At 46.4% G+C, this 27,816-nt stretch overlaps 5 protein-coding genes and 1 non-coding gene across 6 annotated transcripts; 2 read left to right on the forward strand and 4 right to left on the reverse strand.

Moving 5' to 3' along the window:
- Nucleotides 1–1,042: 1,042 nt before the first annotated feature.
- fam169b (family with sequence similarity 169 member B) lies at nt 1,043–5,867 on the reverse strand. The gene is made up of 8 exons (XM_067249438.1): nt 5,702–5,867; nt 5,321–5,392; nt 4,767–4,954; nt 4,077–4,419; nt 2,680–2,762; nt 2,356–2,521; nt 1,776–1,958; nt 1,043–1,341 (listed from the first exon to the last, which is right to left on the reverse strand). Exons 3-8 carry the CDS (start codon nt 4,893–4,895, stop codon nt 1,043–1,045), a joined length of 1,203 nt encoding a protein of 400 aa, XP_067105539.1. The 5' UTR covers nt 4,896–4,954; nt 5,321–5,392; nt 5,702–5,867.
- Nucleotides 5,708–5,898, reverse strand: LOC136955882 (U2 spliceosomal RNA). Its single transcript, XR_010878183.1, has one exon. It is a non-coding gene; the product is annotated as a U2 spliceosomal RNA (small nuclear RNA).
- A 2,668-nt stretch (nt 5,899–8,566) lies between these two features.
- On the forward strand, nt 8,567–10,360 carry terb2 (telomere repeat binding bouquet formation protein 2). Its single transcript, XM_067249386.1, has 7 exons — nt 8,567–8,630; nt 8,811–8,892; nt 9,072–9,211; nt 9,315–9,373; nt 9,471–9,547; nt 9,665–9,753; nt 9,948–10,360. The coding sequence occupies exons 1-7, from the start codon at nt 8,567–8,569 to the stop codon at nt 10,133–10,135; spliced, it is 699 nt and encodes a 232-aa protein (XP_067105487.1). The 3' UTR covers nt 10,136–10,360.
- On the reverse strand, nt 10,170–12,479 carry si:dkey-1h4.4 (leucine-rich repeat-containing protein 28). Its single transcript, XM_067249439.1, has 4 exons — nt 12,471–12,479; nt 11,097–11,517; nt 10,613–10,752; nt 10,170–10,318 (listed from the first exon to the last, which is right to left on the reverse strand). Exons 1-4 carry the CDS (start codon nt 12,477–12,479, stop codon nt 10,250–10,252), a joined length of 639 nt encoding a protein of 212 aa, XP_067105540.1. The 3' UTR covers nt 10,170–10,249.
- sord (sorbitol dehydrogenase) lies at nt 12,355–15,511 on the forward strand. Its single transcript, XM_067249016.1, has 9 exons — nt 12,355–12,549; nt 12,655–12,688; nt 12,954–13,118; nt 13,447–13,606; nt 13,743–13,861; nt 14,433–14,498; nt 14,592–14,770; nt 14,845–14,966; nt 15,130–15,511. Exons 1-9 carry the CDS (start codon nt 12,493–12,495, stop codon nt 15,293–15,295), a joined length of 1,068 nt encoding a protein of 355 aa, XP_067105117.1. The 5' UTR covers nt 12,355–12,492; the 3' UTR covers nt 15,296–15,511.
- A 235-nt stretch (nt 15,512–15,746) lies between these two features.
- apba2b (amyloid beta (A4) precursor protein-binding, family A, member 2b) lies at nt 15,747–27,788 on the reverse strand. The gene is made up of 14 exons (XM_067249440.1): nt 27,769–27,788; nt 27,352–27,736; nt 26,440–27,003; nt 25,523–25,609; nt 25,177–25,216; nt 23,663–23,808; nt 21,696–21,731; nt 20,456–20,542; nt 19,437–19,622; nt 18,542–18,721; nt 18,158–18,370; nt 17,890–18,009; nt 17,450–17,590; nt 15,747–17,369 (listed from the first exon to the last, which is right to left on the reverse strand). Exons 1-14 carry the CDS (start codon nt 27,786–27,788, stop codon nt 17,298–17,300), a joined length of 2,277 nt encoding a protein of 758 aa, XP_067105541.1. The 3' UTR covers nt 15,747–17,297.
- Nucleotides 27,789–27,816: the final 28 nt, after the last annotated feature.

The raw sequence follows: 27,816 nt of genomic DNA on the forward strand, positions 1-27,816 counted from the left end.
ATTTCGTACCGGGCCGCACAAAAAAGAATTAATAACATTATTTCCTTTTAATTGATTATCAGAGTCTGAAAGACGTTTTATTCTGAAAAATGATTCTCTCCTTCTCCGCAGGCCTTTTCCCCTGAGCAAAAAAGCTCAGCAAAGACGTGTGTTTACTAATTTTTTTGCAAGTTAACCTAAGAAATCAATTGGGGCCAAAGCGATTTCATAAAGGCCAATTCTATCTTAAGCAATCTGACTAATTCGAACCAGGTTTAAGATAATAGCGTGTGCACGCCATTCCTTAACAGCCCGATAGGTCGAACATGGATCGTATCGATACACAATGGAGAAAAGCAGCAATAGTGAGCGGCGGTGTTCACCACCATCGAGCAGCACTATTAAGAATTCAAACATATAACCATAAAAGGCAATACAGATGTCATGAACACAACGAGAGAGAAAGGCTAGCAAGAAGTTGCAGATTGATTGAATGCATAAGTAGCAATGATGTTCAAATTTAAACACATTTTTAAACCCAACCCAATTAATTAAATGTTGGCCATAGTCAAAAAGTCAAGCATTAATAACCAAACCTCTATGCTATTAAAATCTTATACATGGATATAAACCTCAAGGCTGCAAATTAATACATGTTCACTTGTTTAATATGTATTTAATGAATGGTTTCAACACATTAAACTTTTACTTTTTGGGGGCACACTTTTAAACAGCAATATCTTGAGTGGGGAAAAACGAACGTGGCAGAAAGTGAAATCTAAATAGAAAAATGTTGTTCAGAGTGGTAAGTATGCCTATAGACTAAGACCTTGAATCAGCTTGATGCCAGAACTGTCCAAACTCATGATGTTAAATTGCAGCAGCAAAAATGAAGAGTGACATTGCTGGCGCCGGGGGCGCCCCAGCAGTACCGTCTGGTGTGGTTGTCTTCTCTATGTGCCTGTAAAGAAGGCCAGGTCACAGGACAGCAGAGAGGGATCACACCACAGACCACCAGGGGCTCCACACCACACCTCCAGACACCAAATACATGACTTCATCTCTAGGTTTGATCTAAAAGTCTGATGCGTTTGGAGTCAGACAACAGTGCTGCTGTCACATCTGAGTCCTCTGTCTCTCCCCCCGTTTGCCTCCCCTCCTCCTCCTCCTTCTCTCCTTCTCTTCTCCTGCTCGCCTCTTCTCCTGCTCTCTTCTCCCCTGCTCGGTTCTTCTTGTCGTTAGCGCATCGTCGCAGCTGGATGTTGAGCCAGATGTTGCGTCTTTGCCCCCAGCCTCCAGGGGGCTCCACCTCATACAGACGCTCCCTTTGGCTGGGATGTAGCTGAAGGTACTTCCTGCACACTAAACAGAAGTGGCATTAGACTTTCTACTCTTCGAAACAGCATGACTCATTCAACGCAGTTTAAGTCTATGAAAAGCAATATTCCCAGTTCAGTCAAGTCACTCACTCAGATGTGACCAGGTATTGATTACCAGACATGGAAATAGGTTTGAATGTGGCAGAGTGGACTTATGTAGGGGCAGCACCCCCCTGCCTCAAAGCATTAACGAGCAACAACCAGGGTGAGTGTACGTGTGTCCGTGCAGCATTTATATTGCCGCCTAACCGGACCTATGGTCTTGAAGTTACACAGGTGTCATGGTGAGCAATCGACTCACGCTGCCCGTTTGAGACAACTTTCCGTTGGAGAAAATAGAATGATAACCCAGCAGGTCAGGTCGACAGAGCTAAACCTAGTAATGCGAGTTGAGAATCTAATGTGAATAAGACTCACCTGCAGCCATGCTGTCTGATATTGGAGCGCTGACTCCCAGAGTCACCTCACTGGGAAAAGAGGAGCAGAAATCCTCAAGCATTTGCAGGCCCAGGCCACGCCTCCTTGCATGAGCCCTCACCAGCACTGTGTCCAGGACAGGAAGCACATAACTCTGACTGGTGCAGCCATCACATAGACTTCCTGTGAGACAATGGCATTTTTATGAACCTGCATAACCTTAAATATGGAACAACAGCACACATACACACTACAAACATGTTATGTTGGCTAAACACACACTTGGGGTTCTGGAGGGGAATCTGGGGAGATTCGACACATTCCATAAATTTATATGGACCCCCAATTTACTTTTTATATATATTGGTGTTTTGCATGTGTAAAACATCAGTACGGCTTGATATAATTTCCAGGAGTGAATATCAGGTAGGCTAATCTTAAATTCTTGATCAAATTGCAAACGTAACATTTCATAACATTAAAAAGTGGAAAAGTGGAAATAAAATAGCAAAATAGTCTTATGAATTTTCACGTATGAGTCATTTGAAACCCTGGGTACACATCCACACACGCGTCACACCTTTCTGCTTGACTGTGTAGAATCCCACTGCTTCTTTGTTGAGCCAGAAAATTTTACTCATCTCCATCCTGGGGTGAGGCGAGAATACAGTCTCCTCTTCCGGTAGCTTCTCTCCAACACGCTGGCTGAGCAGGAACAGAATCACTCTTTCCACCTCAGACTGCACCTGGGAAAATACAACCGTGTGACACGGAACAACCTCGGAAACAGACTCATTGTGGAACAACTCCCTTATACAATCCCTGTGGTGCTACCCACCCCAGGCGTATACCTGAGAAGCACAGAACAACTCCCTTTCATGAATATCAGAGCAACCAAACCCACCAGCACAAGGCCGCTTCTGTCCTGGCTGGTCTTCAACACGTTGTCCACGGTCCACCACCGGCCATACAGATGCAGGGCCACCACTGCACACATCACAACCAAACCATCCCATTCAGTGAGAGCACTGCGGATGCACACACAGCAGTGTTTGTTGGATGGGAGACGACTCTGCTGTACCCTGAGCGTCTGTCAGGAATATTAATCTATCAAGCATTGCACAGTCAGTCGGTGAACAAGTTTAAGAAAGCTTTATTGCTTGCGGCCGGCCCACGAGGAGACAAAAACATCACACGCCATTGTGCTACAAAGTTTGTCTGCTAGCATGTTGCGCTAGCTAGCTATTTAAGCAGCCCCGCTCTTTACAGTCATTGGTTAAGACAAAGGCATGCAAATGTCCCAAGGCTCTTCTTCATTGGCTCCCTTGCATAGACCTGGCGCGCACATGTGTGCGTGCGTGTTTACGTGTGTGCGTGTTTACGACATCAACCCTGATTGAAACAACAACAGGATCTCCGGTTCTGGGGTCGTTAACTCCTTCACATAGGTGTCAACAAATGGTCACCAGACCTTGCTTCTCCACCTATAGTCCTTGTCACAAAGTATCTCCTTAAAACAACCAAACCAACCCCCTTCTTCTAAGTCCTCAGCCACAAGATAAGGGTCCTGTATGTTTACCCAGAGTTCAGATTTGGGGTTAGGCCTCTCTTTGCACCCAAGGAATACTGAACACAGAATCATTCTTATACAGGATAAATGTGTTACATCTTCAATTTTTCCAACAGCGTCGTCCTCAGAGGCATGTAGAGCTGTACCCTGAGAGTCGTCCTCAGAGGCATGTAGAGCTGTACCCTGAGAGTCGTCCTCAGAGGCATGTAGAGCTGTACCCTGAGAGTCGTCCTCAGAGGCATGTAGAGCTGTACCCTGAGAGTCGTCCTCAGAGGCATGTAGAGCTGTACCCTGAGAGTCGTCCTCAGAGGCGTGTCGAGTTGTATCCTGAGCTTCGTCCACAGAGGCGTGTAGAGCTGTTGTTGGAAAACTTAAAGATGTAACTGTTATCCTGTATAAGAATGATTCTGTTTTCAGTATTCCTTGTGTGCAGACAGGCCTACCCCCAAATCTGAACTCTGGGTAACACTAGGATTACGTAAACAAGGGGACCAGGGCTTGATCACAATCTTACGTGCCAGGTATATGTTTTTGTTTTAACCAATGACTGTCAAGAGCGGTTCTGTTTAAATAGCTAGCTAGCACAACATGCTAGCAGACAAACGTTGTAGCACAATGGCGTGTGATGTTTTTGTCTCCTTGTGGGCCGGCCGCAAGCAATAAAGCTTTCTTAAACTTGTTCACCGACTGACTGTGCAATGCTTGATAGATAAATATTCCTGAAACTGTACCCTGAGCGTTGTCCTCAGAGGCGTGTAGAGCTGTACCCTGAGGGTCGTCCTCTGAGGCGTGTAGAGCTGTACCCTGAGGGTCGTCCTCAGAGGCGTGTAGAGCTGTACCCTGAGGGTCGTCCTCAGAGGCGTGTAGAGCTGTACCCTGAGGGTCGTCCTCAGAGGCGTGTCGAGCTGTACCCTGAGGGTCGTCCTCAGAGGCGTGTAGAGCTGTACCCTGAGGGTCGTCCTCAGAGGCGTGTAGAGCTGTACCCTGAGGGTCGTCCTCTGAGGCGTGTAGAGCTAGAAGGAAGCAGGCCTGGTCCTCAAACACCTGCAGCCTGACCATGTTGCTCTGTGTTAACTCCACCCAACAGAAGAGGAGCAGAGAAATCTATTATATGTGGTAAAATACAATACTATGTGTAACTATATTATACCATAGTATTCTATGCTGTACTATACAATATTATGTAAACAATGCTACACTATATTACACGACAGTATGCTATACTGCATGCTATGCTATGCTGTACTATAACACTATGTAAAGTAAACCATACTATGCTGAACTATATTACACTACTACTACTACTATTCTATGCCATTCTGTACTATACTACACTACTATACTATACTATGCAGTAATGGGGTGGTGCAGTGCAGACTGAATCTCTCAACTGCAATCTGGGTGTGGACCTGATGAGTTACCTTGGATGCCTGTGGAGGTTGGAACCTGGCCTGTCCATGCAGGTGGTCTGTTCCCAGCCCCGCCATGCAGTCCTCAGACACAGAGCTAAACAGACTGCCTTCAGCAGCAGGATAGTCAACAGGATACATCCCCCTAGCCAGGAGACAGGCAGGAGACACGACACTGGGACTAACACAGGATTCTCCCCCTGGGTAAACACACGCAGGCAAACTGCTGCTCTGTTAGGGTGAACTATGTACTTTGGCAACTGTTGATCTGTTGTTTGAAAGGGGTTTAGCGTAGACAGTATCATGGATGTGTAACACAAATCGATTTGCTTATTGTGATAATTTGTTTGTTTTGAGTTGCCTGTGTCTGTTTTTAGAATATACTGGCTAAAGGAGGTTACAATTAATGTGTGTTGTACTTTGTACTTTGACAAGACAACTTTGGATTAAGCAGCTTTAGGGTTAGCATTATCACTGACAGATTATCTTCTGAAACTTATGTTATTTCTGGACAGCTTGAATTCGTTTTAATAGCAGTTGTGTCTGTTTAGAGGTGGGTACAGTACCTGTGTTGTGTTTTCATGGGTGTTGGAGAATCCATCTTGAAAACCTTTCACAATATGTGCATATAGCTCCACCTAAAGGTGACAAGAAATATCAGAATGTTGGTCAACATGGAGTCAGCAGGAACGGCTGTTGGACATTTTTCACTGGTAATTCAATGTGGCAACAAACAGCAGCGGCAGTCATTTCTCAAGACTTACTCTAGAGAAAAAACAGAGACATAGCTCAGTTTTTTTGTGTTCGAGTTGGTAAATCAGAGGTAGTTTGTTTAGCTGCATTTCATGACTATCGTACCATAATATCAAATACGGTTATCTATTGGTGATGGACACGCCACAAGTAACTAACCCAATCCATATGAGATACTTTAAACACTTTTTTACCCCGGGGGGAAGTGCACCGTTCCTGGAAATACTGCAATACCAGGTCGATGCGTGGAGTGGACGGAGCAAGCCCCTATTCCATCTCCCTGTTCCAAAAATCAATTTAATATATGGTCCCCGGGTAGGGGACGTATCAGATATTAAACTGATAAGAACAGATACTACACTTGATCTTAGCCAAAAGGCCGAGAAGCGATACTGACGTTCCACTCGAGAGACCGACGTCATTTTCAGGAACGTCATATTAGTATACGGCTCCAAGGTTGTACTAATGAGCTACATATGTACTCCATAAATAAATAAAAACGATGTTAAAAAAAACACACCAGCAAAGGAAAAGTGCATTAATAAATATGTAATCTCCGAATACTATAGTGAAAACGTGGTTTAGCTGTCACGTGTTACAGGTCCCTCCAATTGGAAATGAAAGATAAAACAATCGAAAATAATCTCCGTTACTGTTCGAGAAACAGCCAGCCAATAACATGTACATAATGTACTAGTCAAATTATTCGTATTTTCGTGGTATTTTTGGGACTAATACGATAGTTCACGGAAGAACAAAGAACATTCACGAGAACAGCTGATTCGGGCTACGACTATGGCAAAACCCTGCCTCTACTGGACATAAAGTGTAACAGCAACCACCTCCCCAGTGAAATTGCCGCAGCACCAGGATTCCCACAGAAGAGTAGCCTGTCGCGCTGTTTATCATAACCAACGTGGGTGGATACATTTTAGATACAGCTGGAACAGTAGATCCCTGAAAGATCAATATTCTCTGAATAATTTACGCAAAAGTGGAAAATGACATCACTTAGTTCTACAAGTTAACAGGTTGCCTTTGAATTTGACACACGGGCAGATCTACATTAGGGCCTACATGTAGGCTATTCATTTAGCAGATTTTATCCAAAGCGACTTCCAAGAGAGAGCTTTACAAAGTGCATAGGTCACTGATCATTAAAAAAATATATCCCCAAACACTGCGGGTAGCCAAAACATGAAGCATACATTGTGAAAAACCAAATAAGTGCCGAAGGCCAGAACCACAAGAACATGTAGTTAAACAAGTTATTAAACAACATAAACCTCAAAAGTGCAAGAGTGTACCTGTAGAAAGCAACAATAATATATTTCACAGCGAGTACAATAATTTTAAATCAGTTACAACTAACCAACAAGAGCAACAAGTCTCTCAATAAGAGTAATTTGTGATCCTGGAGGAAACTAACATCAGGTCCAGCAAATCATCAGATCTAGAGAACTACTCTACCATGCAAAGGCAAGTTTTAAAGTTCAGCGTAATGGGCCAGTTCAAGCTCATTGGTAATAATGAAACGCGTGGTATTGAATTAATAGCGGGCGAGCTACAGTTGCACCCTTTCCAGTTGGTAAAAGACAGAAGCGAGGCCTGTGTGGCCAAACAGCCAACAACGACCTCACAATCGGTGTCACTAGCAAACGACAAAAGGAAAAGATAGTGTGTTTGGCCAGAGGACTTAACTGCCAGTTGGATTAACAATTTCAATTTAACTTCAATTCATACTTGTATCTACTTCACCAAAGAGAGGGACAAAACAGAAACAAAATACCTTTCGACGAGTCTGTTGCAGAGATGAACAGAGGTCATGATGCTTGCTTTCTCTTCCAACAAGCGTTTTTCCGAATGGCTTGGATCAGTGCGCTATGCGCACCCCACCTCTCTTCCCATTGAAGTAGGCTACCTCCACTACACCTTAAAATAATTCCGATTTGAAATTCCACAGAACGAAGTGTATTCTACGCAGCAAATACCAATGATAGGCTACTATATAACAAGCTTCGCAGGAGCAGAAAAAGATTTGCATCCGTAAAAAAAAGTGTTTGGCAAAAATAATTAGCATAATACAACACTTTTATACGGATGCCAAACTATTTCTGCTCCTGCAAATCGTTTTCTGCTCCTGAAAATCTTTTTCTGCGACTGCTAATCGTTTTCTGCGACTGCGAATCTTTTTCTGCGACTGCAAATTATTATTGACCCTAATTTTACTCCCTAATCCAATACCTGCGCTGAGAAATGTTAATGAGGTGCAAAACACTTTGAGGGGGTTGGGAAGTGAGAGGTTTTGTGGATCTCTTGTATTTCTGTGCTGTGTTGACATGTTTAGCTACCTCATTTCATGTATTTTCTTGCCTCATCAGACGTCATTGTATTCATTTGAGACTTTTGGTTTTGATGTGTTGCGAGAGAAGGATGGAAACTTAGACACACATCACATGGATAGAATATAGGCTACAAGCCTATGTGATTTTGAAATAGCCTTATCTGCTGAAGTGCAAGTGAGAGTCTGGCCCATAGTAGCCTAGCAGATGATCATTGATTTCAAGCAGCCTAGTGTTACATTAGATCTTGCTTCATTGGGTCTTTTTTGAGGGCACAATACTTTTTATAGTCAGTGGAAAGCTCTAGCAAATACTTACCAGTACTCAGGGAAGATGACAACAGCATGACCTGACTGGAACACTCATATCACTGTAGCCTATGTTTCAGGTAGAGCTAGCTAACAACTGTAACAAGACTAATAGGCTTGTTGGCTGGTGAACTGGTAGAAACAACGGCAGAAACGTCAACTTGTTTTATATACGATATTTGTTAAACTGGTAGGAACCGCTACATGACTGTTGTAGACCTGAGTAAACCCATTTCTAAAACTTTTAGTAAAAGGAACATATTGCACATGTCTGCCGTCAACGCCCATTGCATTCAGGACTTAACGTTTGCCTCGCGCCACAGTACAGCTAGGCTGGGGGTTAAAAAGTTTGTGATCAAGGCGAAACATAGGCCTGTTATCTAGTAGTTGACTATAAGTAACTTAAAGTATGTTTAAAAACCGAACAGCGTGGTTTTCTAATAGTGTCAGGACAGGAATTCCTCAATTCTGGTGTAAGAACATATGGCAGACTGTAAATGTAACTAACTTGTTAGCAAGCTAGCTTACGTTAGCTATCTATTCAACTAAACTTAGCTATCATGTATAACTTAAGTTAACATGTTTTTTTTATACAGTTTACATTACAACTCTTTATTTTGTTTGAATTTTAATTCACGTTTACTCCGTTTCAGTGTGTGAGGGTGGGACCCTTGCTTGTCAGAAGACTGCTGATTATCTTTTCAGTGCTGATGCCACCTGCCCAGACACACAAAGGTACTAGTATTATTGGTTGTGATGGGATGATGACTGGCAAGATATTCTCGAGTGAAGAATTCACGTATTTTGAACAGCTATATACAGTGTATATTTACATAATATAGTATTGTATCCTTGAATAATAAGTAGCCCTCATTTGATTTATGCCTATTGTATGTAATAAATCACCATTACAGGATATTTGCGAGTGAGGCCTACATCAAGGACAAGGTTACCGTGTTCCACAGTCTCTACCTGTCTGCGTGTGAGAAGTGCCACAGCGTAAAGTCTGTGTGCATAGGTCACTACGTGCTTCCTCCTGCTCCTGTTCAAGATGGTGGGTCTAATGTGCTGCACCTGTATTCCACCACTCATTTTTGTAGCATATCCTGTAAATACTGCAGATTACAGTGTTAAATGGTAATTTATTTATATTTCAGAGGTGAGAGCTGTATTTGGAAGGTTCATATGGGAGCATGAGGATTTTAAAACAGCTGAGGTAACTCCCTGCTCCCTCTTAATGTTTCTCTTGATGTATAAAAACCAAACCCAAACACCATTACGTTTGGATTCAAACATTTGTGTTGTGTTTCAAGAGTCCTCAAGATCAACTGGCTTTGCCCAATCAGAAGGAGGAAGATAACTTAAGTGAATCAGGAATTAAGTACACCTGGTAAACGCAATGTACTGCACAGCTAAACATTTTTGTATCAACTTGACAAACTACTCTGTGTTGTTGTACTATTAGGACAATAGGATTTCTGTCTAACTCCTCTCCTGTGTTGAACAGTTCTGATGTTGCCACTGGGACTAATCTTCTAAGAGATCCACGTCTGTGTTGTGCAGTACAACATTACCCTGTCAACAATATGATAACAGGTAGGCCAGGGTTGAATAGCTGGCCCCACACCCAACCCGTTTCTTGGGAGCTTGAGAATTCCTAGTTGCCATGAACATCAAGTGGTTGAGCTACTGAGTGGGAGGCATATTGAGGGTGATGGTACTGCATTGTCCTCAATGATTTATAAGTAGCCTGTATTCTGTGAACATAATGACACGTTTTCTTTCTGAAGGGTATGTCAGCATTGACGAACTCAAGGGATACCCGGGTGAGCTGCATGACTTTATACCAGGCCACTTTGGCTCCTCTGTCACCAGGGTGCACAGCACCAGACCCGGGGGGGCCTCGGAGCACCAGTCTGCAGAGCCCAGAGGCTGCAGAGCCATAGGGAGCCAACAGAGACACAACCATATACTGTAGAGCAGTGTACATGATTCTGGGGAGTTGTCTTATCATTCTTTAATAAGCATGATGAGGTATCAACACAGCACAATGCATGTAGGAAACTAGATTCTGATCATTCTAGACTCAAAATCATCTAGACTCGGATATGTCTGTCTCCTCAGTGACGTTGAGTTTCCCCAGCAGAATGAAGTCCAAGCCCTACATCAAAATGATGAAACAAAATTAAAGTTGTGAAAACAGGATTTAGTTTGTGTCAAATACTACACACAGAAAAGTATATTGTAAATAAACCTCTACACTCATAAAATATGAGAAAAGAGCTTTTGATTACAAATCAAAGGTCCTCATTGAAATTATTCCTCTTTAATTTCCAAACAAATGGTCCAAGTTGTAAAAATAACAACACTGAAACTGTTTGAAGTTGGAATTTTATCAGTTATGTGTAATTTTGGCGAGTAATCAAACGGATGATGTGATGATGAGGTTTATTACCTTCCAGTGAGGAGGTCTGTCCTCAAGGAGGGTTTCTCTCAGGTCCAGCTTAGTCAGCTTACTGAACCCAATGATGATGTCATCCTCCAGAGATGTAACCGCATTGAACTTCATACTCATAATTTGAAGATTGGACATATCTGTGAATATACAGCACATCTGTACTTGATTACTGGTTATTTGAAATGACAATGTGCTTGGCTTCTTAATTACATTTACATTGTCATTTAGCAGACGCTCTTATCCAGAGCGACTTACAGTAAGTACAGGGACATTCCCCCGAGGCAAGTAGGGTGAAGTGCCTTGCCCAAGGACACAACGTCATTTTGACACTGCCGGGAATCGAACCGGGCATAATTCTGATACTGGCAAATAGTCAAAAAACAATTATGTATTGGGATATCCAATCTCAGTCTCTACACACAACATTTAGTACCCATAACTATTAGGCAACGTTCTTGGGCAACTCTACAAAAGCACTGACCAGACAGGGATTTAGGGACATGATTAAAGTGGTTTCTATCTAGATTGATGAAGACCAGAGACTGAAGGTTGTGTGTCTCATCAGGTAGATAGGTCAGCTGGTTCCCAGCCAGGTTCAACCAGAGCAAGGCCTGGAGCTGGCCCATCTCAGGGGGTAGGCAGCTGATCCTGTTGTTGTTCAAGCCCAGCTTCTGTAACCTGCTGAGTTGCCCGAGGGAGGCAGGAAGCTGGAAGAGGCCACAGGAAGCTGCCCACAGCACCTTCAGGTTCGCCAGGTCACCTATGGCATCCGGTAGGACGGAGATGGGGTTGTGATTGAGCCCCAGGATGGTGAGGTTCCTGAGGGATCCGATGTCACTAGGAAGCATGGTTAGCTGGTTGCCATCCAGAACCAGCTCCTCCAGCTGGTCAAGATGCAGAATCTACAGCACACAACAGACGAGAAATAAGACCATGTATACTATAGGTGTTGTGTCCTGTTCAAGTCCAAGAGTAACTTCAAACATGTACTGTACCGTGATTAACAACTATGCTGTACATGTTCTTTGTTGAAGGTAATGAAAGAAAGCACGCTACTGTGCATATTACTTGGTTAATGACTAATGCAGCTGGTACTAGCTAAGATAGACTAGCCTTACCTCGATTGGGGGAAAGAGGAGACAATTGTCATTCAAAAACAGCTTTTTTAATTTGACTAGTTTTGATAGTGTTGGTGGCAGTATAACCAGGCCTCTATGGCTAATATTTAACTTTTCCAAATGTTGGCAAGCACATTCATTTATAATATCGTCGACATCCATTATCTCTTTGTGTACTTCCACGTTAATAATTCGCTTGTCGATGTCATACTGTATCAAGAGAGTCGGTGGAATCAGAGAGTGACGGTAGACTAAAGAAAAATAATTCCGTGTCCATGTTCTGTTGCCATAGTAACGCTTCCTGAACCTGGAACCTCTGCTTGTGATTGACTCACGTGACTGAGTAGTGGGCGTGGTAGATTAGTATCATGTCATCCAGTAGGGGGACAGTGCATATAAAATGGTAATGTCATTGACACGTGCACCGTTTTGGGGTTTTGTGCAAGGGATAGAAAAAACAAATATGTCATTAGTACTATACCAAGGGATCTGCACGTAACTCCTTATGAATTGAGTTGCTGTAATTCGCTCAGTGAAGGTCCCTTGACGAGCCGCTGCCCTTCCGAAATGGAAGACTCTTTCCTCACGTTACTCCAATCACATGCTTTGTTTTGGCGGCTGCCCACTAGAGGAGGAGGAAGCCGAACTTTGATCAGCTAGCTAATAAATTGCCAAATTAAAAGCTGGAAACGAGATCTTACTGTGTTCAAGACAGTTTTTTTTTTGCAATAAGCTACCTCGCACATTGCGTTTATCGAAATGGAGAAAGCGGAGAATCTGTCCGTAGTGCTGCACGCTAAAGGGGACCTAAGACTGGTAAACTTATTATGACTCGACTCAAATTTGTATAATTTGCTGATTGAGAAATAAACTGCAGTTTAATGAACACTTGCGAGTGACACCTAGATACATTGCTTGCAGGAGCAACGGCCCATTCCTGAACCAGGTCCAAATGGTAAGAAAGTAACTGCATGTTCTTTTTCCAGATCAGCACGAAACAGCCCTGAACTGATAACTTTCATGTCTGACATTCTTTTCATTTTTCATCGTTCAGTACAGTGCAGATTGCGGAGTGTGCCCAATATATTTGTCGTGTAGAACATCATGTGTTCCAGTGCAACAGTGATTCACCCAGCCATTCCAATCAATACAGAGTATACAGTATGTTCCTCCAGAATTCATGCTCTTCTGTCCATACTGTATCTCCCTGTCTCCTGCAGAGGTGCTGCTGCAGATGCACTCTGTGGGGATATGTGGGTCGGACGTGCACTACTGGCAGAACGGACGCATTGGGGACTTTGTTGTGCAGAAGCCCATGGTGCTGGGACATGAGGCTAGTGGCAGGGTGGTCAAGGTGGGCTCCAATGTCAAACACCTCCAGCCAGGCGAGTACCACCTCACACTGACCCTCCACACATCCCAGATACCCTGACCTCACACTGACCCTCCACACATCCCAGATACCCTGACCTCACACTGACCCTCCACACACCCCAGATACCCTGACCTCACACTGACCCTCCACACATCCCAGATACCCTGACCTCACACTGACCCTCCACACACCCCAGATACCCTGACCTCACACTGACCCCCCACACACCCCAGATACCCTGACCTCACACTGACCCCCCACACACCCCAGATACCCTGACCTCACACTGACCCTCCACACATCCCAGATACCCTGACCGCATCATTTTCTCTGAGCAGGAGACAGAGTAGCGGTGGAGCCTGGTGTTCCCAGGGAGGAAGATGAGTTCTTCAAGGCAGGACACTACAACCTTTCGCCCACCATCTTCTTCTGTGCCACCCCGCCTGACGATGGCAACTTGTGCCGCTACTATAAACACAGCGCATGCTTCTGCTACAAGTCAGTCACACCCTGGAAGTCTATCATTCTCCCCCCGGTCTGTCTCTGCCAGTCTCAGACACACATAGATAGAACCTATACAAGACTAAGACCTTTTTATACAATTATTTTAACCTGTGTTTTGTTGTGTGAGCAGACTGCCTGACAACGTGACGTTTGAAGAGGGAGCATTGATCGAGCCTCTGTCTGTGGGGATTCATGCCTGCCGCCGTGCTGGGGTCACCCTGGGCAGTAGTGTGCTTATCTGTGGGGCAGGTAAGCTACTGATTGGATCATCTGTCTGTCACTGACAGTGATACTGTGGTATTGGCCAATAACTGTCCAGGCCCTATTTATATCACATTGTGATACTCCACACATATAAAACATGATGAAAACTACAATTTAACAGAATAATTTAAGACTTCTAAGATGGGGAATCAGAGCAACATACAAGGTGTAGTCTTGAAAGACAGAATCACTTGGACACAGCAAAACACCATGAAACCAGTGTACCCAAACACCAGTAGTACCAGGTCTAATCTGTAACTCATCTGTGCTGGAGCATGAACACAGGAACCATTAACAATGTAAACATGCATGCTTGACCCACATGATCCTGGCTGACCTCAGGTCTGCTCTTTCACAATGCACAGCTACACTGGCACATTTCCAGATTACCCCTGTAGGCTGGGAACTGCAGCCAAGCAGTAGATACTGTAGCTCTCTCCCTGTTGTCTCTATTTCTCTCTCTCATGGCTTCAATTTATGTTGTCTGTTGTTCTTTTCCTATCCTGTCTCTTCAGACTCTTCCTCTCCTGACATGTTGTTCATCCTCTTATCACAGGACCCATTGGGCTTGTGTGTCTCCTGGTTGCCAAGGCAATGGGTGCTGCCCAGGTGATCATCACTGGTAAAACCATCAATTTATCCATCTAATCATCCAGTTCACATTGCCATCATCACTGTTTCTGTGCCTGATATTGTTCCTTTCATCGTCCCCCAGATCTGTCTACTGACCGTTTGGAAATGGCGAAAGATCTGGGGGCGGACTTCCCTGTGAAGGTGCAGCGGGCCGACGGTGCTCAGGACCTGGCCGCCACGTTGCAAGGCATGCTGGGAGCTCAGCCACACATCAGTATCGAGTGCACTGGTGTGGAGAGCAGCGTCCAGACAGCCATCTATGTACGTAGATCCCCCTTTTAGGAATGTGTATTGTTCCCCCCAGCCTGGTAGTGATGCGTGTTGTGTCCCTCCAGGCGACCCGTCCTGGGGGAGTGGTGGTCCTGGTGGGAATGGGTTCTGAGATGACCACGGTACCTCTGCTCAACGCGGCCATCAAGGAGGTGGACATCAGGGGGGTGTTCCGCTACTGCAACACGTACGTAGAGAGATCCTCCGATTCCTGTGTGCCTCCTGTATCAACTCAAAACAATGTCACGTAATATTAACATGTAGCGTGTGTCTGTGTCTATGCGTGTGCTGGTTGATCTATGTGTGCCTGGATGTGTCTATGCCTGTGTGTGCGTGTTGTTGTGTTCAAGCTGGCCCATGGCCATAGCCATGCTAGCGTCTGGAAAGGTGAACGTGAAGCCCCTGGTGACACACCGCTTCCCTCTGGAGCAGGCGGTGCAGGCCTTTGAGACCACACGCCAGGGGCTGGGCATCAAGGTCATGCTCAAGTGTGACCACAATGACCAGGAGCCTTGATAGGAACGTGGAGGAACACTTAGGGAACCATAACAAAACCGCATACTAAATCTAGAGACAGATAGATAACGAAAAAACGAAAGGAAGTTTACTTTGGAATGTTTTTATCTCTGTATTTTCTGCAAGATGCAAGATGATGTACTGCCAATCAATCATAGTTGAATAGTATTGATTGAATGGCTATGATAAAACAATGCTAAAATAAATGTTATCATGAAAACAGTTGATGTCCCCAATGTTACTTTATACACTTTCCAACTGCTGCCACAAGGGGGTGGTAAAGAATCAGAAACTTGCAACATGTTCCTTACACTGATTCTCTGGTATTCACATAGAAGAATCAGTACTGTAGAATAATGCCTTTCAATGAAACAATACAACCAAAAGACAAAATATTCTCATCATTATCATCAAATGTTACACTGACCCAGACACATTTCAGTGGGTTTTATTTAATGTTTTATTATCTTGTCTCATTGACGTGACACTATCTTAAGAGGCATGCACATAGATAAATGTATGGTTACGTTTTCTAATGTTCAGTACAATGAAGTTGAACCAGGAGCCTTGTCTAGTGGCCAGGCTCACTCAGTCACAGTGGGAAGCTCAGCTTTCATTCTGTCAATGCTCAAACAGGAAATGAAGATATTTTCAGTGACAGAACAGGGGGCCTTACTTGAGCACAATACTAGATGAGATTCTCTTTATTTACACACATTCTAGCAATGGCAATGGGCACAGCTCACACAACGACACACTCAACACCACTCACAAGACGACACACTCAACACCCACTCACAAGACGACACACTCAACACCCACTCATGACAACACTCAACACCCACTCACACAACGACACACTCAACACCCACTCACATGACCACACACTCAACACCCACTCATGACAACACCCACTCACACAACGACACACTGTACACCCCCTCACACAACGACACACTCGACACCCCCTCACACAACAACACACTCAACACCAACTCACACAACGACACACTCAACACCCACTCACACAACGACACACTCAACACTCAGTCAGAACAATAGCTTCTGTTTGAGACAGAATAACTTGATAAAGTTACTGTGGTACAGTATAGCACACATAGAAAATATTCTTTCAAGTTTCAAACACTGATTTGAATTCAAAGAAGCGTAAACAATAGTTCAAACCTACTTATGTGAGAATGTGCTGTTCAACAAAATGGTTGCCAACATACATGGGGATTTAAAAAAAGAGACTTGCACAACCATTACAATGACATGGTCATAGTAAGGTTGAACTTCAGTATTGCCCTCATCTGAAGGATATGGCCTTTAATCACTCGGACCTTCACCTGCTAACCTTGGTCTAATGTGATGTGGATCTGCTGAGCAAGGGGAAAGTACCCGGGTTCAATCCCAAGCCGGCTCTTTTACAGTCCATCTAAACTACGATGACAGCAGTGCTGAACTGTCTCTCTGTCGAGTTCTTCTCTCCTCCGACTTCCACACCCTTATCTTTACTCTCCTCCCTTCTTTCCTCCTCTACCCCGACATTCAGTACACATTCCCCCATGACCTGCAAAATCCATCCCCCTCATTAGCACATAATATATTTACATCACCAAGAAATACAATAAAATACACAGGAAGTACGCTGACACACAGGAACTAATTACATTTATGTGGATAAAAAAAAAATCAATTCATTCATTCACTCACTTCCTGTTCCTCACTCAGAGGACTAACAAAGCACAGACAACAAACAAACAACAACCAATAAATAAGGTTAACATTCTCTGTCTCGGAGTATGCCTGGTGTTAGAGCAGGGATGGAGGAATAATGGTAGAAGTCAACAAGTCATCAGCAGAGAAGAAGATGAAGAGAAAGAAGTCTCTTCCTGCCCACAGGAAGTGAAGCTGTCCTCGGCATGTCATTGGTCAGTCCGTCATGTCCATCAAAGTTCTTGTAACAATTCACAGATCCTCGGGAGGAGCAGAGATATCCTTATATGTACATGGGTGTCTCCTGGCCAGTTAGGAGGCGGAACATGGCGGCCGGCATTGTCTTCATGTGAATCTGAAACACAAACAAACCCCATAAGCAAGCATGGAACTGTGTGTGTTTTTGTAAGGGTGCTCCACAGGTGTGTGTCTCACCTCGCCTACAGAGTTGGACAGTGCCTGGACGATCTTCTCGTGTGCCGTGGCCACCACACTCTGGCTGTTGATCTCAATGATGCGGTGTCCTACCCTGACCCCCCCTCGCTCAGCGATGCCCCCCCTCATCAGACTGCAGATCTGGGGGAGTGACAACACACATACGACTTACTGAGTGGGTGATTGATTGATGGATTCATTGATGACTTGGGAAGACAGGAAAATAGAGGAGGAGAGAGTGAAGCAGAAGAGAGAATATTAATAATGCATGCATGCCACCCCACCCTCCCATCAGTGGTCAGTGTTGTCTCTGGAGGCAGAGGGTTTCATTAGACAGATCGATCTGCTGGCTAGCTGCTGACTCACTCAGAGATGACTGAGAAATGTGTGTGTGTTTGTATGTATGTGTGTGCGTGTACGTGTTCGTGTTTGTGACCTACGATGCCATTCTGTACACTGAAGCCCAGCTGGTACTTGAGGTCGGGTCTCTTGATGAGGACAGTTGTGACGGGAGGACAGCTAACAATGTTCAGCTTCACCTGCACCTGGTTCTTCAAACCCTGGACACACGCGCACACACACACACAAAACACAACACATACACCCACACACGCAGGAACACGGAATGAGATCGGGCAGAATCAGAGATAGTGAATACATCATCTATATGATCTGATAAATACCTGTCCTCCACGTCTCCCTGCCTACCTTGATGATGCCCTGACAGGTGGCGAGGGGCAGGCCCACCAGGCTGGTGTTGTTGATGGACATGATCTGGTCTCCGATGCTGAGCTTCCCAGAGCGGGCGGCGGGGGCGCCATTGAGCATGTTGGCCAGGATGACCGTGGGCAGGATGGAGCCCCAGCCAGACTCCACGATGACCACGCCCAGCATCTCCCCCTTCTGCTTCTCCACTAGGAGCTAGGAAGATATGCACAACTACTTCAGTGGAGGTAGATAAAGTAAAACAGAAGTCATAAATGAACAGACAGTGTGCACCCGTCAGAAAGAGGACATTTTGTGGGGATAAACAGATGGTGAAGCCCGGGTTACTGTTACATGGATCCTCCTCAGAGTCCTGGAGCTTCTTACCTCTTTGCAGTTTTCCGAGTTAGAGAAGTGGATGAGGTCATCGTTGTACATTTCCTGTGTGTTGATGATGTCACTGTACTCCTTCTGGCTAAGGTCCTCAGGGTTAATGCCATTGGCTCTCAGGAACTCCTGATAGGCCACGCTGAAGGCCTGGCCAATGGACTGGGCGATCAGCTGGGCCTGGGGGACGAGCCGCAACCAACCAGGAAACAACGTCAGATGTACTCAGTGAGATATTTGATTTGTTAACAGTCTGGGAGAGAATAGCCAGTCTGTACATATTCCCCCTGCCCCTCCACATGACCCCCTACCCCCTGAGACAGACGACAGATGGGAACTGTCTCATCAGGCACAGCTAGCAGGAGAGGATATCAACCACCATGACAGGCAGTATGTGTCACCATGGCCTCTCTTTGTGTCTGTCACAGTCTTGGTACTGTAAGTGACTGTCTCTCTCTTGTCTCTGTCACAACCCCGGCACTGTGTGTGTGTGTGTGTGTGTGTGTGTGTGTGAAAAGGAGAAAGAAAGGACTGCATTGCAGAAGCAGACATCTCTGGCAGGATAGTGGAGAGAGATACTCAATCAGCATCCTCTTCACTCTGCTGCATCTCTGGCTGTGACCAAGGTCACATGACATGTCCTCTCCAGGTCATGTGACTCCCCCCCATCCCCCCAGGCGGCTAGCTGGTTTCAACACCTCCCTGGCTCTCACAGCAGGAAGGACCGTGACTTAACACTAACACCCTGTCACAACAGCTCAACAGCTCAGTGACAAGGACCAGGCCCTCTGCCCCCAGTACCATCTTGTCACCACACTCTCTCTCTCTCTCTCTCTCTCTCTCTCTCTCTCTCTCTCTCTCTCTCTCTCTCTCTCTCTCGCACACACAGACTCACGTCCTCAGACTCAAAGACGTGGCAGATCATCTTGTACTGTTTCTTGGTGTCGGGTGCCCCTGGCGTGGTCTCTATGCAGTCCTGGGAGGCGGTCCGGGGCATGCGGCGCCGAGCCATCAGAACCACAATGTTCCCAATGTCAGCGATGTACGAGATGGTACGCAACGCATTGTCCATCATCGTCTCCTGGGAGCACAACAACGTCAACACCATAATCATTAAAAACAACAACAGCAGCAGCACCGTCAACAGGTTATTGGTCACCAGACGATAATATAATTGAGTGTGTTTGTGTGTGGATTTAAGTACGTTTAGAAAGCCTCGATCAGTAAGTCTAATGGGCTGTAAATTTGACTGTCCCTGAAGGGTCAGATCCTGACCTCTCCTTCCACACACACTAGAAGAGGGGAGAGGAGAGAGGAGAAGAGACTGCATTGCAGCATGTTGGTGTGTGCCAGCCAGCCCACACACTGCCTGCTGTTAGGAAGACAGACAATTGCTCCAGAGCTCTAGCCAACCACACACAAACAAATGAGCATACAAACAAATCGCTACAAAAACTGACTTTGATTCAGATCTTAGAGGGACTACACAGGTTCAGGGTTATACCAGCTGAATGATGACCATGTCGGGATATAAATGATGTTATGTATCCCAATGTTAGATCCCATGCTGAAGACGGACATTTATATAAGGTTCATTTGTGCGCTGCTCTGTCTGCAGCCAGATGTCCACAAGCTTTTTGGCTTTGCTAAAGCGATTTCTCTCCCTCTCTCTCTTTGTCACTCGGCCTTTCTCTCCGTCTGTTTTCCCTCTCTATCGGTATCTCTTTCGGTCTCTTTTTTTCTGTCTCTCTCTCAGTCTGTGGAGACTCAAATGTTCCAGATATACACGTCACCAGATTTGATGATGATGAATAATAGCTGTCTGTGACAGTCACTGGGGGGTCGGTCTGTAAGTTAGGGTTAGGGCTGTGTGTGTCTGTGTGTGTATGTGTGTGTGTGTGTGTGTGTGTGTACCTGTGAGTCAGCATTGAGGACCTTGATCCTCTGTGTGGAGATGAACAGGTCCACCTCCGTCAGGCTCTGTCCATCTCCCTCTGGGCTCTGGAAGGACACACACAGGGAGAACATGGGTCAGAGTGCCCTCTAGAAGAACCAGGTAGCCATGCTGCTACACACACCCACAACTGGAGCCTGGTACAGTAACACACCCCAGACCTGGAGATCTAGACTACTGAACTGAATCACTGACTCGATCGCGTCTTACATGTCTGTACCTTGTCTCTTTTGTGTCTGTGTTGTGTCAGAACTGTCTATAGATGAGCATCAAAAGCAGAGAGACACAGGTGGCAACACCAGTTAGAATCATGCAAGCTACAGCTGAGAAAGCGTACATGCACAACAAATGGGGGCCATGGTGAGGGGTGAGACAGGAGAGGGGAGGGGGTGAGTCAGCAGTAAAGGCTGGACAGTGAGGGGTGAGTGTAAGGGCAGGGGGTAAGAAATGGGAAGGGGTGAGGCGGAACCGAAGGCTGGGGTCATGGGGACCTGCTTGGCACTTGGTTTCATTGCCATAGTGATGATGGAGAGTGGGCACTGCGACACGGCACAGTGCAGTATTTCTAACCCATTCCCAGCTGGCTGAGGCATGAGTGTGCCAGGTTAAATAGAGAGAGAGGAGAGGAGGAAAGGAGAAGAGAGGAGAGGAGAAAAGGAGAAGAGAAGAGAGGAGAGGAGAAGAGAGGAGAGGAGAAGAGAGGAGGAAAGGAGAAGAGAAGAGAGGAGAGGAGAAGAGAAGAGAGGAGGAAAGGAGAAGAGAGGAGCATGGCAGAGCAGAACCCAACACTAAACACTTGCAGTAATCGGTGTGTCCTGCACACTAATCAAATTATGTATGATTTCTGGTAATTAATTAACATGGCTGCTGTGTGTAAAATGATCAGATTAGTGTAAACAACACAACATAAACATCATAGACAGTTCAGCTCAAATATCCTGTACACAACTGTTGCTGTTAATGTGATAGTTGATACCCATTTGCTAATAGTTTCTAGTAACTCAGATTAGAGAGGCTTGTTGTTCTGTGGTTGTTTAGAGGCTGCTGGGATACGAAGATCCTCCAGCTCTCAGTGATGCCAGCTAGCTATGACACACACGTACATGCAGACACACACAGATGGCTGGGAGGAGGAAGGGGAGAGTATGGCGAAGGTGGCGGTACTTCTTTGGTATATTCAGATTGTGTATTTTTACACACCGCCTTTTTCTTGATTTTGGCAGCCTTCTGAACCCTCTGGTGGGCGTGGCCAGGCATGGCATGGGCGTGGTCGGGCAGGCGGGACAGGAAGAGGCGGGGCAGGGACAGAACGGGGTCGGCAGCAAACACAGGAAGTAAAGAAGGAAGATAAGAAAGAGAGGAAAACCGAACAGCCAGAAGCATGTGTGCGACCTGTCTGCTCTGAACAGCAGAGAGAGGGAGTGAGAGGGGGAGGAATGGAGGGAGGACAAAAATGGAAACAGAAAGACAGAGAGAGAGAGATAGAAAGAGAGAGGTATAGTGAGACATACAGTGAGAGGAAAGAGAGTAAGGTATAGGTCGAGAGACAGATGAAGATACATATATAGAGAGAGCAAGATGGAAAAAGACAAGAGGAGACAAACATTGACAGAGAGGTGGCACAACCATGTTTGGCTGAAACAAATCAAAACAGCAATTAGAGGGAGATAATTGCTATTTTATCTCTATTTGGAAACATCAAATCATAACACATGCAAAAATGAGTTTGACACTGCTATTGTTCTTCCTTTTCAAACTACAGCAGAAGGCTGATTGACAGAACTGCAGATGAACACATTACAGTAGGATACCTCTATAGATGTTGTGAGAGGCATTCCTGAGTTCTCCTTTTGAAGCTTAATGTATCAAAGATGCTCCTGATAACATGACACCCTTTCAGATCACGCCAACCTCAATACAAACCATCTGAGTTATAGAACAACCTGTTTCTAGAATGTTCAAGTTTACAGAAAACAGATGACGAAAATATATTTAACGCTGTAGGCCTTTAGAACATGGTGTAACAAAGAGGGATTTATGTGAGGCAGAAAAGAAAATAGCAGAATATGCCTGTATGGATGAAGAGAGACAGAGATATATCTAGAATAAACCAGCCCCTCCATCTTCAGCAACAGTGGTCCGTCGAGAAAGCAGCTAGCAGACAGCCAGGAGTGAGAAGCTAGCAGCTAGCCAGTAGGAAGAAGCTAGTGGCTAGTTAGGAATGAAGAGCTAGCAGCCAGCTAGTGAGAAGCCAGCTGCGAGTTTGGAAGGATCAAGAGTGGGCGGTGAGCTGTTGCAACCTGAATATAAATGAGAGGCGCATCATGCCAAAAAGATGTGCATAAATTATCCAACCTTGTTAAACTGCAACACCATGTGTAATTTCCCACACAGTGTCGGTGTCGAGTCCCAGTGTCGTGCTCTCAGGGTCACGCTTTTAAAGGATGCAGGTGCAATTCAAGTTGTCTGGGTGGGATGTTGTGGTTGTGGTTGGCTTGTTATATGGTCTTGTTTTGGACTACAGCAAGTCAGGACTGTGCTGAAGAGGGTATGTGTGTGTGTGTGTGTGTGTGTGTGTGTGTGAGAGAGAGAGAGAGAGAGAGAGAGAGAGAGAGAGAGAGAGAGAGAGAGAGAGAGAGAGAGAGAGAGAGAGAGAGAGAGAGAGAGAGTGCGAGAGGGTTTAAGATGAAGGAGCCAGTTCTGCTGGCTCTGCTAAGCACCATATGGCCCATTCATCTACAGACACATGTGCTGTTCTTCCTCCTCCTCCTCCTCCTCCTCCTCCTCCTCCTCCTCCTCAGAGAGAGGGAGTAGTCTTGTCAGACGACCTAGCTACAGTACTCGCATAAATAATGACGTTGACAAAAAGAACACCCAGGCAGTAAAGCAAAAGAAGGAGGTCGAGAGAGAGAGAGAGAGAGAGAGAGAGAGAGAGAGAGAGAGAGAGAGAGAGAGAGAGAGAGAGAGAGAGAGAGAGGAGAGAGAATAGAGAGAGAGAAAAAAAAGAGAGAGTGTCAGAGAGAAAGAGAATGAACAGACAGATTGTGTCCCGATGAGTTGGTCCCAGGACACCGCAGGTGTGGAGAAGCTTTAAAGACTGAGTGGAGCCAGAGCCGTGTTCTCTTCCACGCCCACCCACCCCTTCCTCCCCCTTCCTCCCTCCATACCTTCACCCTGCTCACAGCCTCCTGGGCCTGCATCATGCGAATGTTCTTGGAGGGGTTCCTCTCTGACAGCAGCTGGGTGGAGCCCAGGTAGTTAGCAGCAAAGATGATCCCATCAATCAGGTCCTCTGGCTCACATGGTCCTGGCACTGGAGGGGGAGGGGGAAGGAGAAATATGATGGGATTAAATATAGAAATAAATGAGCTCCTGTATTCCTGTTCTGGCTCGGGTGTGTGAGACACAGAGACAGTGGAGGACTGGACTGGACCCTGATAGGCAGGCTGGGGGAGAGAGTGGGGGAGGTGGGGGAGACAGTGGCTGGGGGAGTGTGGGGGGGAGTGTGGGGGGAGATGGGGAGAGAGTGGCTGGGGGAGTGTGGGGGAGAGATGAGGGGGAGATGGGGGGGAGCAGCAGAGGTTTATCCATGTGGGATATGGAGATGAAGACTCTAAAATACCCCCACCCAGGGACTCATCTGAAAGAGCTTGGAAGGGGGAGGAACAGGCAACCAGAGAAACAGGCAGTCAGAGGAACAGACGACCAAACAACCAGCTCAGAACATTGGGTCTCCTCTCATAATATGCTGTATATGTGAAGAACAACCTGACTTTACCAACCAAGTGGAAAAAGAGTATAACTACTCTAAATCGAATTTACATTAATTAAATTAGAGTTTAATTGAGTTTAGTGTATATTAATGTAGTTCTACATAATTTGAATAGTACTTAAAATATACAGATTGTGTGTATTCACATACTTATTGACAAATGTAATACATTAGGTATGTTTCAAATTATAGTTTGTATTTATACTTTAAGTACAACATGTTTTGGCTTGGGCAGAGTCTTAGCTGAAACATTCCTCCGCCTGTCTGTATCTGTGGTACTGAACAGACCCCCCTCCTTCTAATCATATACACCACCTGCATCTAAACAGCTGGAATCATCTCACCAGTTCTACCCCACCAGTCCTCCTGTACTCACCAGAGATCAGGGTAATCACCAGTCCTTCTGTACTCACCAGAGATCAGGGTAATCACCAGTCCTTCTGTACTCACCAGAGATCAGGGTAATCACCAGTCCTTCTGTACTCACCAGAGATCAGGGTAATCACCAGTCCTTCTGTACTCACCAGAGATCAGGGTAATCACCAGTCCTTCTGTACTCACCAGAGATCAGGGTAATCACCAGTCCTTCTGTACTCACCAGATATCAGGGTAATCACCAGTCCTCCTCTACTCACCAGAGATCAGGGTAATCACCAGTCCTTCTGTACTCACCTGAGATCAGGGTAATCACCAGTCCTCCTCTACTCACCAGAGATCAGGGTAATCACCAGTCCTCCTCTACTCACCAGAGATCAGGGTAATCACCAGTCCTCCTCTACTCACCAGAGATCAGGGTAATCACCAGTCCTCCTCTACTCACCAGAGATCAGGGTAATCACCAGTCCTCCTCTACTCACCAGAGATCAGGGTAATCAACAGATAGGACAGACAGCTGAGATTGAGACTCACCATCCACAAAGCTGGGGAATGCCGCCGCCTTCTTAGTTTGCTGCAGAACAAATAAACAAAGCAATAGAGAAGAGTCATTGATGGTGATGAGACTGGCTGAAGCACAGCAGGAGAGAGATCACCAAGACCAAGAGCCACTTCCTGTCTGTGGACCATATCAAACCAAAACAAACATAAAGACACAACACCAACAACCACTCTGCAGCTTCACTCTCAGAAGGTTTCTGAGTTACAAAGTGGAATATTTAAAACAGGCTAGGGATGCAGCTAAGAGTGTGACAGTGGATTTACTTTACTGTACGTGTGTGTGTGTGTGTGTGTACATGAGTGTCTGAGTGCATCTAACCTCTGGAGTGTTGTTGTTCTCCAAAGGAAGGTTGAGATCGGAACGATTCTGCTTTCTGGTTGGCTGCTGCTCTGGGCCGTTGGTCACCTGACGAGGGGGGCGGGAGGGGTTACATGATGACCTCAGCATCGAAACACAGAGCCCTAACTGGGTGCAGATGCAGAACAGTGACGGTCACCCTATAAATAACTGTTATAGTTCTATAGCTGGTACTACTCTCGTGCCCTGCCCTACTCAGTCTGACCCAGTTCCACACTGCTACGCTAGCTACATCAGTTACCGCGCAGACACACACGTGCATGCTACGAAGCAGGTGTGTGTCTCAGCATGGGCCCTCAGGAGACTGCCACTCACCATCTGTGGGCTCTTCACCTCCTCCTCTCTCACTCTCCTCTTCCTCTACTTAGAATGGTTCTATGTACCGTATTTCTTCGAATAAACGCCGCAGCGTTTATTAAATAACGTTAATTTTCGAGGGCGGCGTTTAATTAGTAAGGGTGATCTTGTGAATTGTAGCTGCAGTGCAGCCATAGACAACTTTGTTGCTGGCATTGTGACAAATGAATCATGCTGCTAAAAACGCAGGTTTCATTTACTACCACTGACCTCCTGTGGCAAATCCCTTTCTCATTGGCTATCAATTAGGTGTGCGTTGGCAGTACAACTGTCTCAAATACAGATGTTCTACATTGTGTAGAAATCTGAAGCAGCATACCTAAATGTTCATACACGTTAGCTTTCAAACAGAAAGTTATGTAGGCCCTAAATGTGTAATAAATACTGGGGTTGAATTTAACCAATTAAATAACCGTTTTCATATTTTTTTGGTGCGCCGTTTATTCGAGGGCGGCGTTTATTTGAAGAAATACAGAACTTGGGCTATGTAGTTCTATACAACTGTGATGTGCGCTTCTGACCTGTTCCTGGGCCCGGTGTGGACGGTCTTCAGGGGTACTCGCCCGCACCTTGAAGCCCCTCTGAAGGTCTGGGTTGTTGTGGCGTGTGGAGGGCAGGTTCAGGGACTTTGGCCGGCTGTCGTGGCGGTGGGGCGGCGGGTAGGGGCCGGGGGCAGGAGAAGGTTTGGCAGGGGGTAGTGCAGGGGGAGGGTAGTTAGCAGGGGCGGAGTCGTGAGCCAGCTCCTCTGGGCTGTGGTCGGTACCACTGCTCAGACTGCCCATACTCATACTCATCTTGATCTCTGCCACAATCAGGTCAATGTCCTCCTCAGCCTCCTCCCCCATCTCCCCTCCTTCCCCCACCTGCCTCCCCCGGTATGAGGACACACCCACACAGTTCCCATTGGCCTCTGGGACGTAGTAGTCCTCTGTGTAGCCCCGCCCCTCTCCCTCCTCCTCCTCTTCATTGGGAAGGTACTCCTCGCTCTCCTCTTCCTCCTCCTCCTCCCTGGGCGGGGTCTGCTGCATAGGGGCGGGGCTTGGATGGTGGTGGTCCAGGACTGGCTCAGGCCGTCCATCGTAGATCTGTTGATCTGCATCCTGTTCCACCACCTCACAGCGTACTTCCCCCTCCTCCTCCTCCCCCTCTCGGTCCACCCACTGCTCCCTCACCTCAGCCTCTTCCTCCTCCTCCCCCTCTCCCTCGACCCACTCCTCTCTCACCTCCTCCTCCTCCCCCCCTCCCTCGACCCACTCCTCTCTCACCTCCTCCTCCTCCCCCTCTCCCTCGACCCACTCCTCTCTCACCTCCTCCTCCTCCCCCTCTCCCTCGACCCACTCCTCTCTCACCTCCTCCTCCTCCCCCTCTCCCTCAACCCACTCCTCTCTCACCTCCTCCTCCTCCCCCTCTCCCTTGACCCACTCCTCTCTCACCTCCTCCTCCTCCCCCTCTCCCTCCTCTTCCACCCACTCCTCCCTCAAGTCATCATCCCCCCCTCGTCCCTCCTGCACCCAGTGCTCTACAACCTCCCCCACCTCCCTCTCCTCGCCCTCCCCCTCCTCCCACTCTTCTACAGCCTCCTGACATTCGTCTGTGTCTGCAACAGGTTCCACCGCAGCCCTGCAGTCGCCACGGCTACAGTCCCCTCTGCTACAGTCGCCGCGGCTACAGTCCACGCTCTCCATGTAGGAGTCGTCTTCGGGGCAGTAGCGGATGTAATAGGTCACACCCTCGTCCTCCTCCGCCAAGCCTTCATCGTAGTCTTCCTCCTCGTCCGATGTGTTGTTGACGTAGTCAGAGCTGGAGTCTCCGTCCAAGCTGTCCGCTCGACCACGGAAGTCTGAGTGGGCGTGGTCGTGGGCGTGGTCATGGGCGTGGTCGTGGGACTGCTCACACTG

Source organism: Osmerus mordax, chromosome 13 (assembly GCF_038355195.1).
Source record: "Osmerus mordax isolate fOsmMor3 chromosome 13, fOsmMor3.pri, whole genome shotgun sequence".
Classification (NCBI taxonomy): domain Eukaryota; kingdom Metazoa; phylum Chordata; class Actinopteri; order Osmeriformes; family Osmeridae; genus Osmerus; species Osmerus mordax.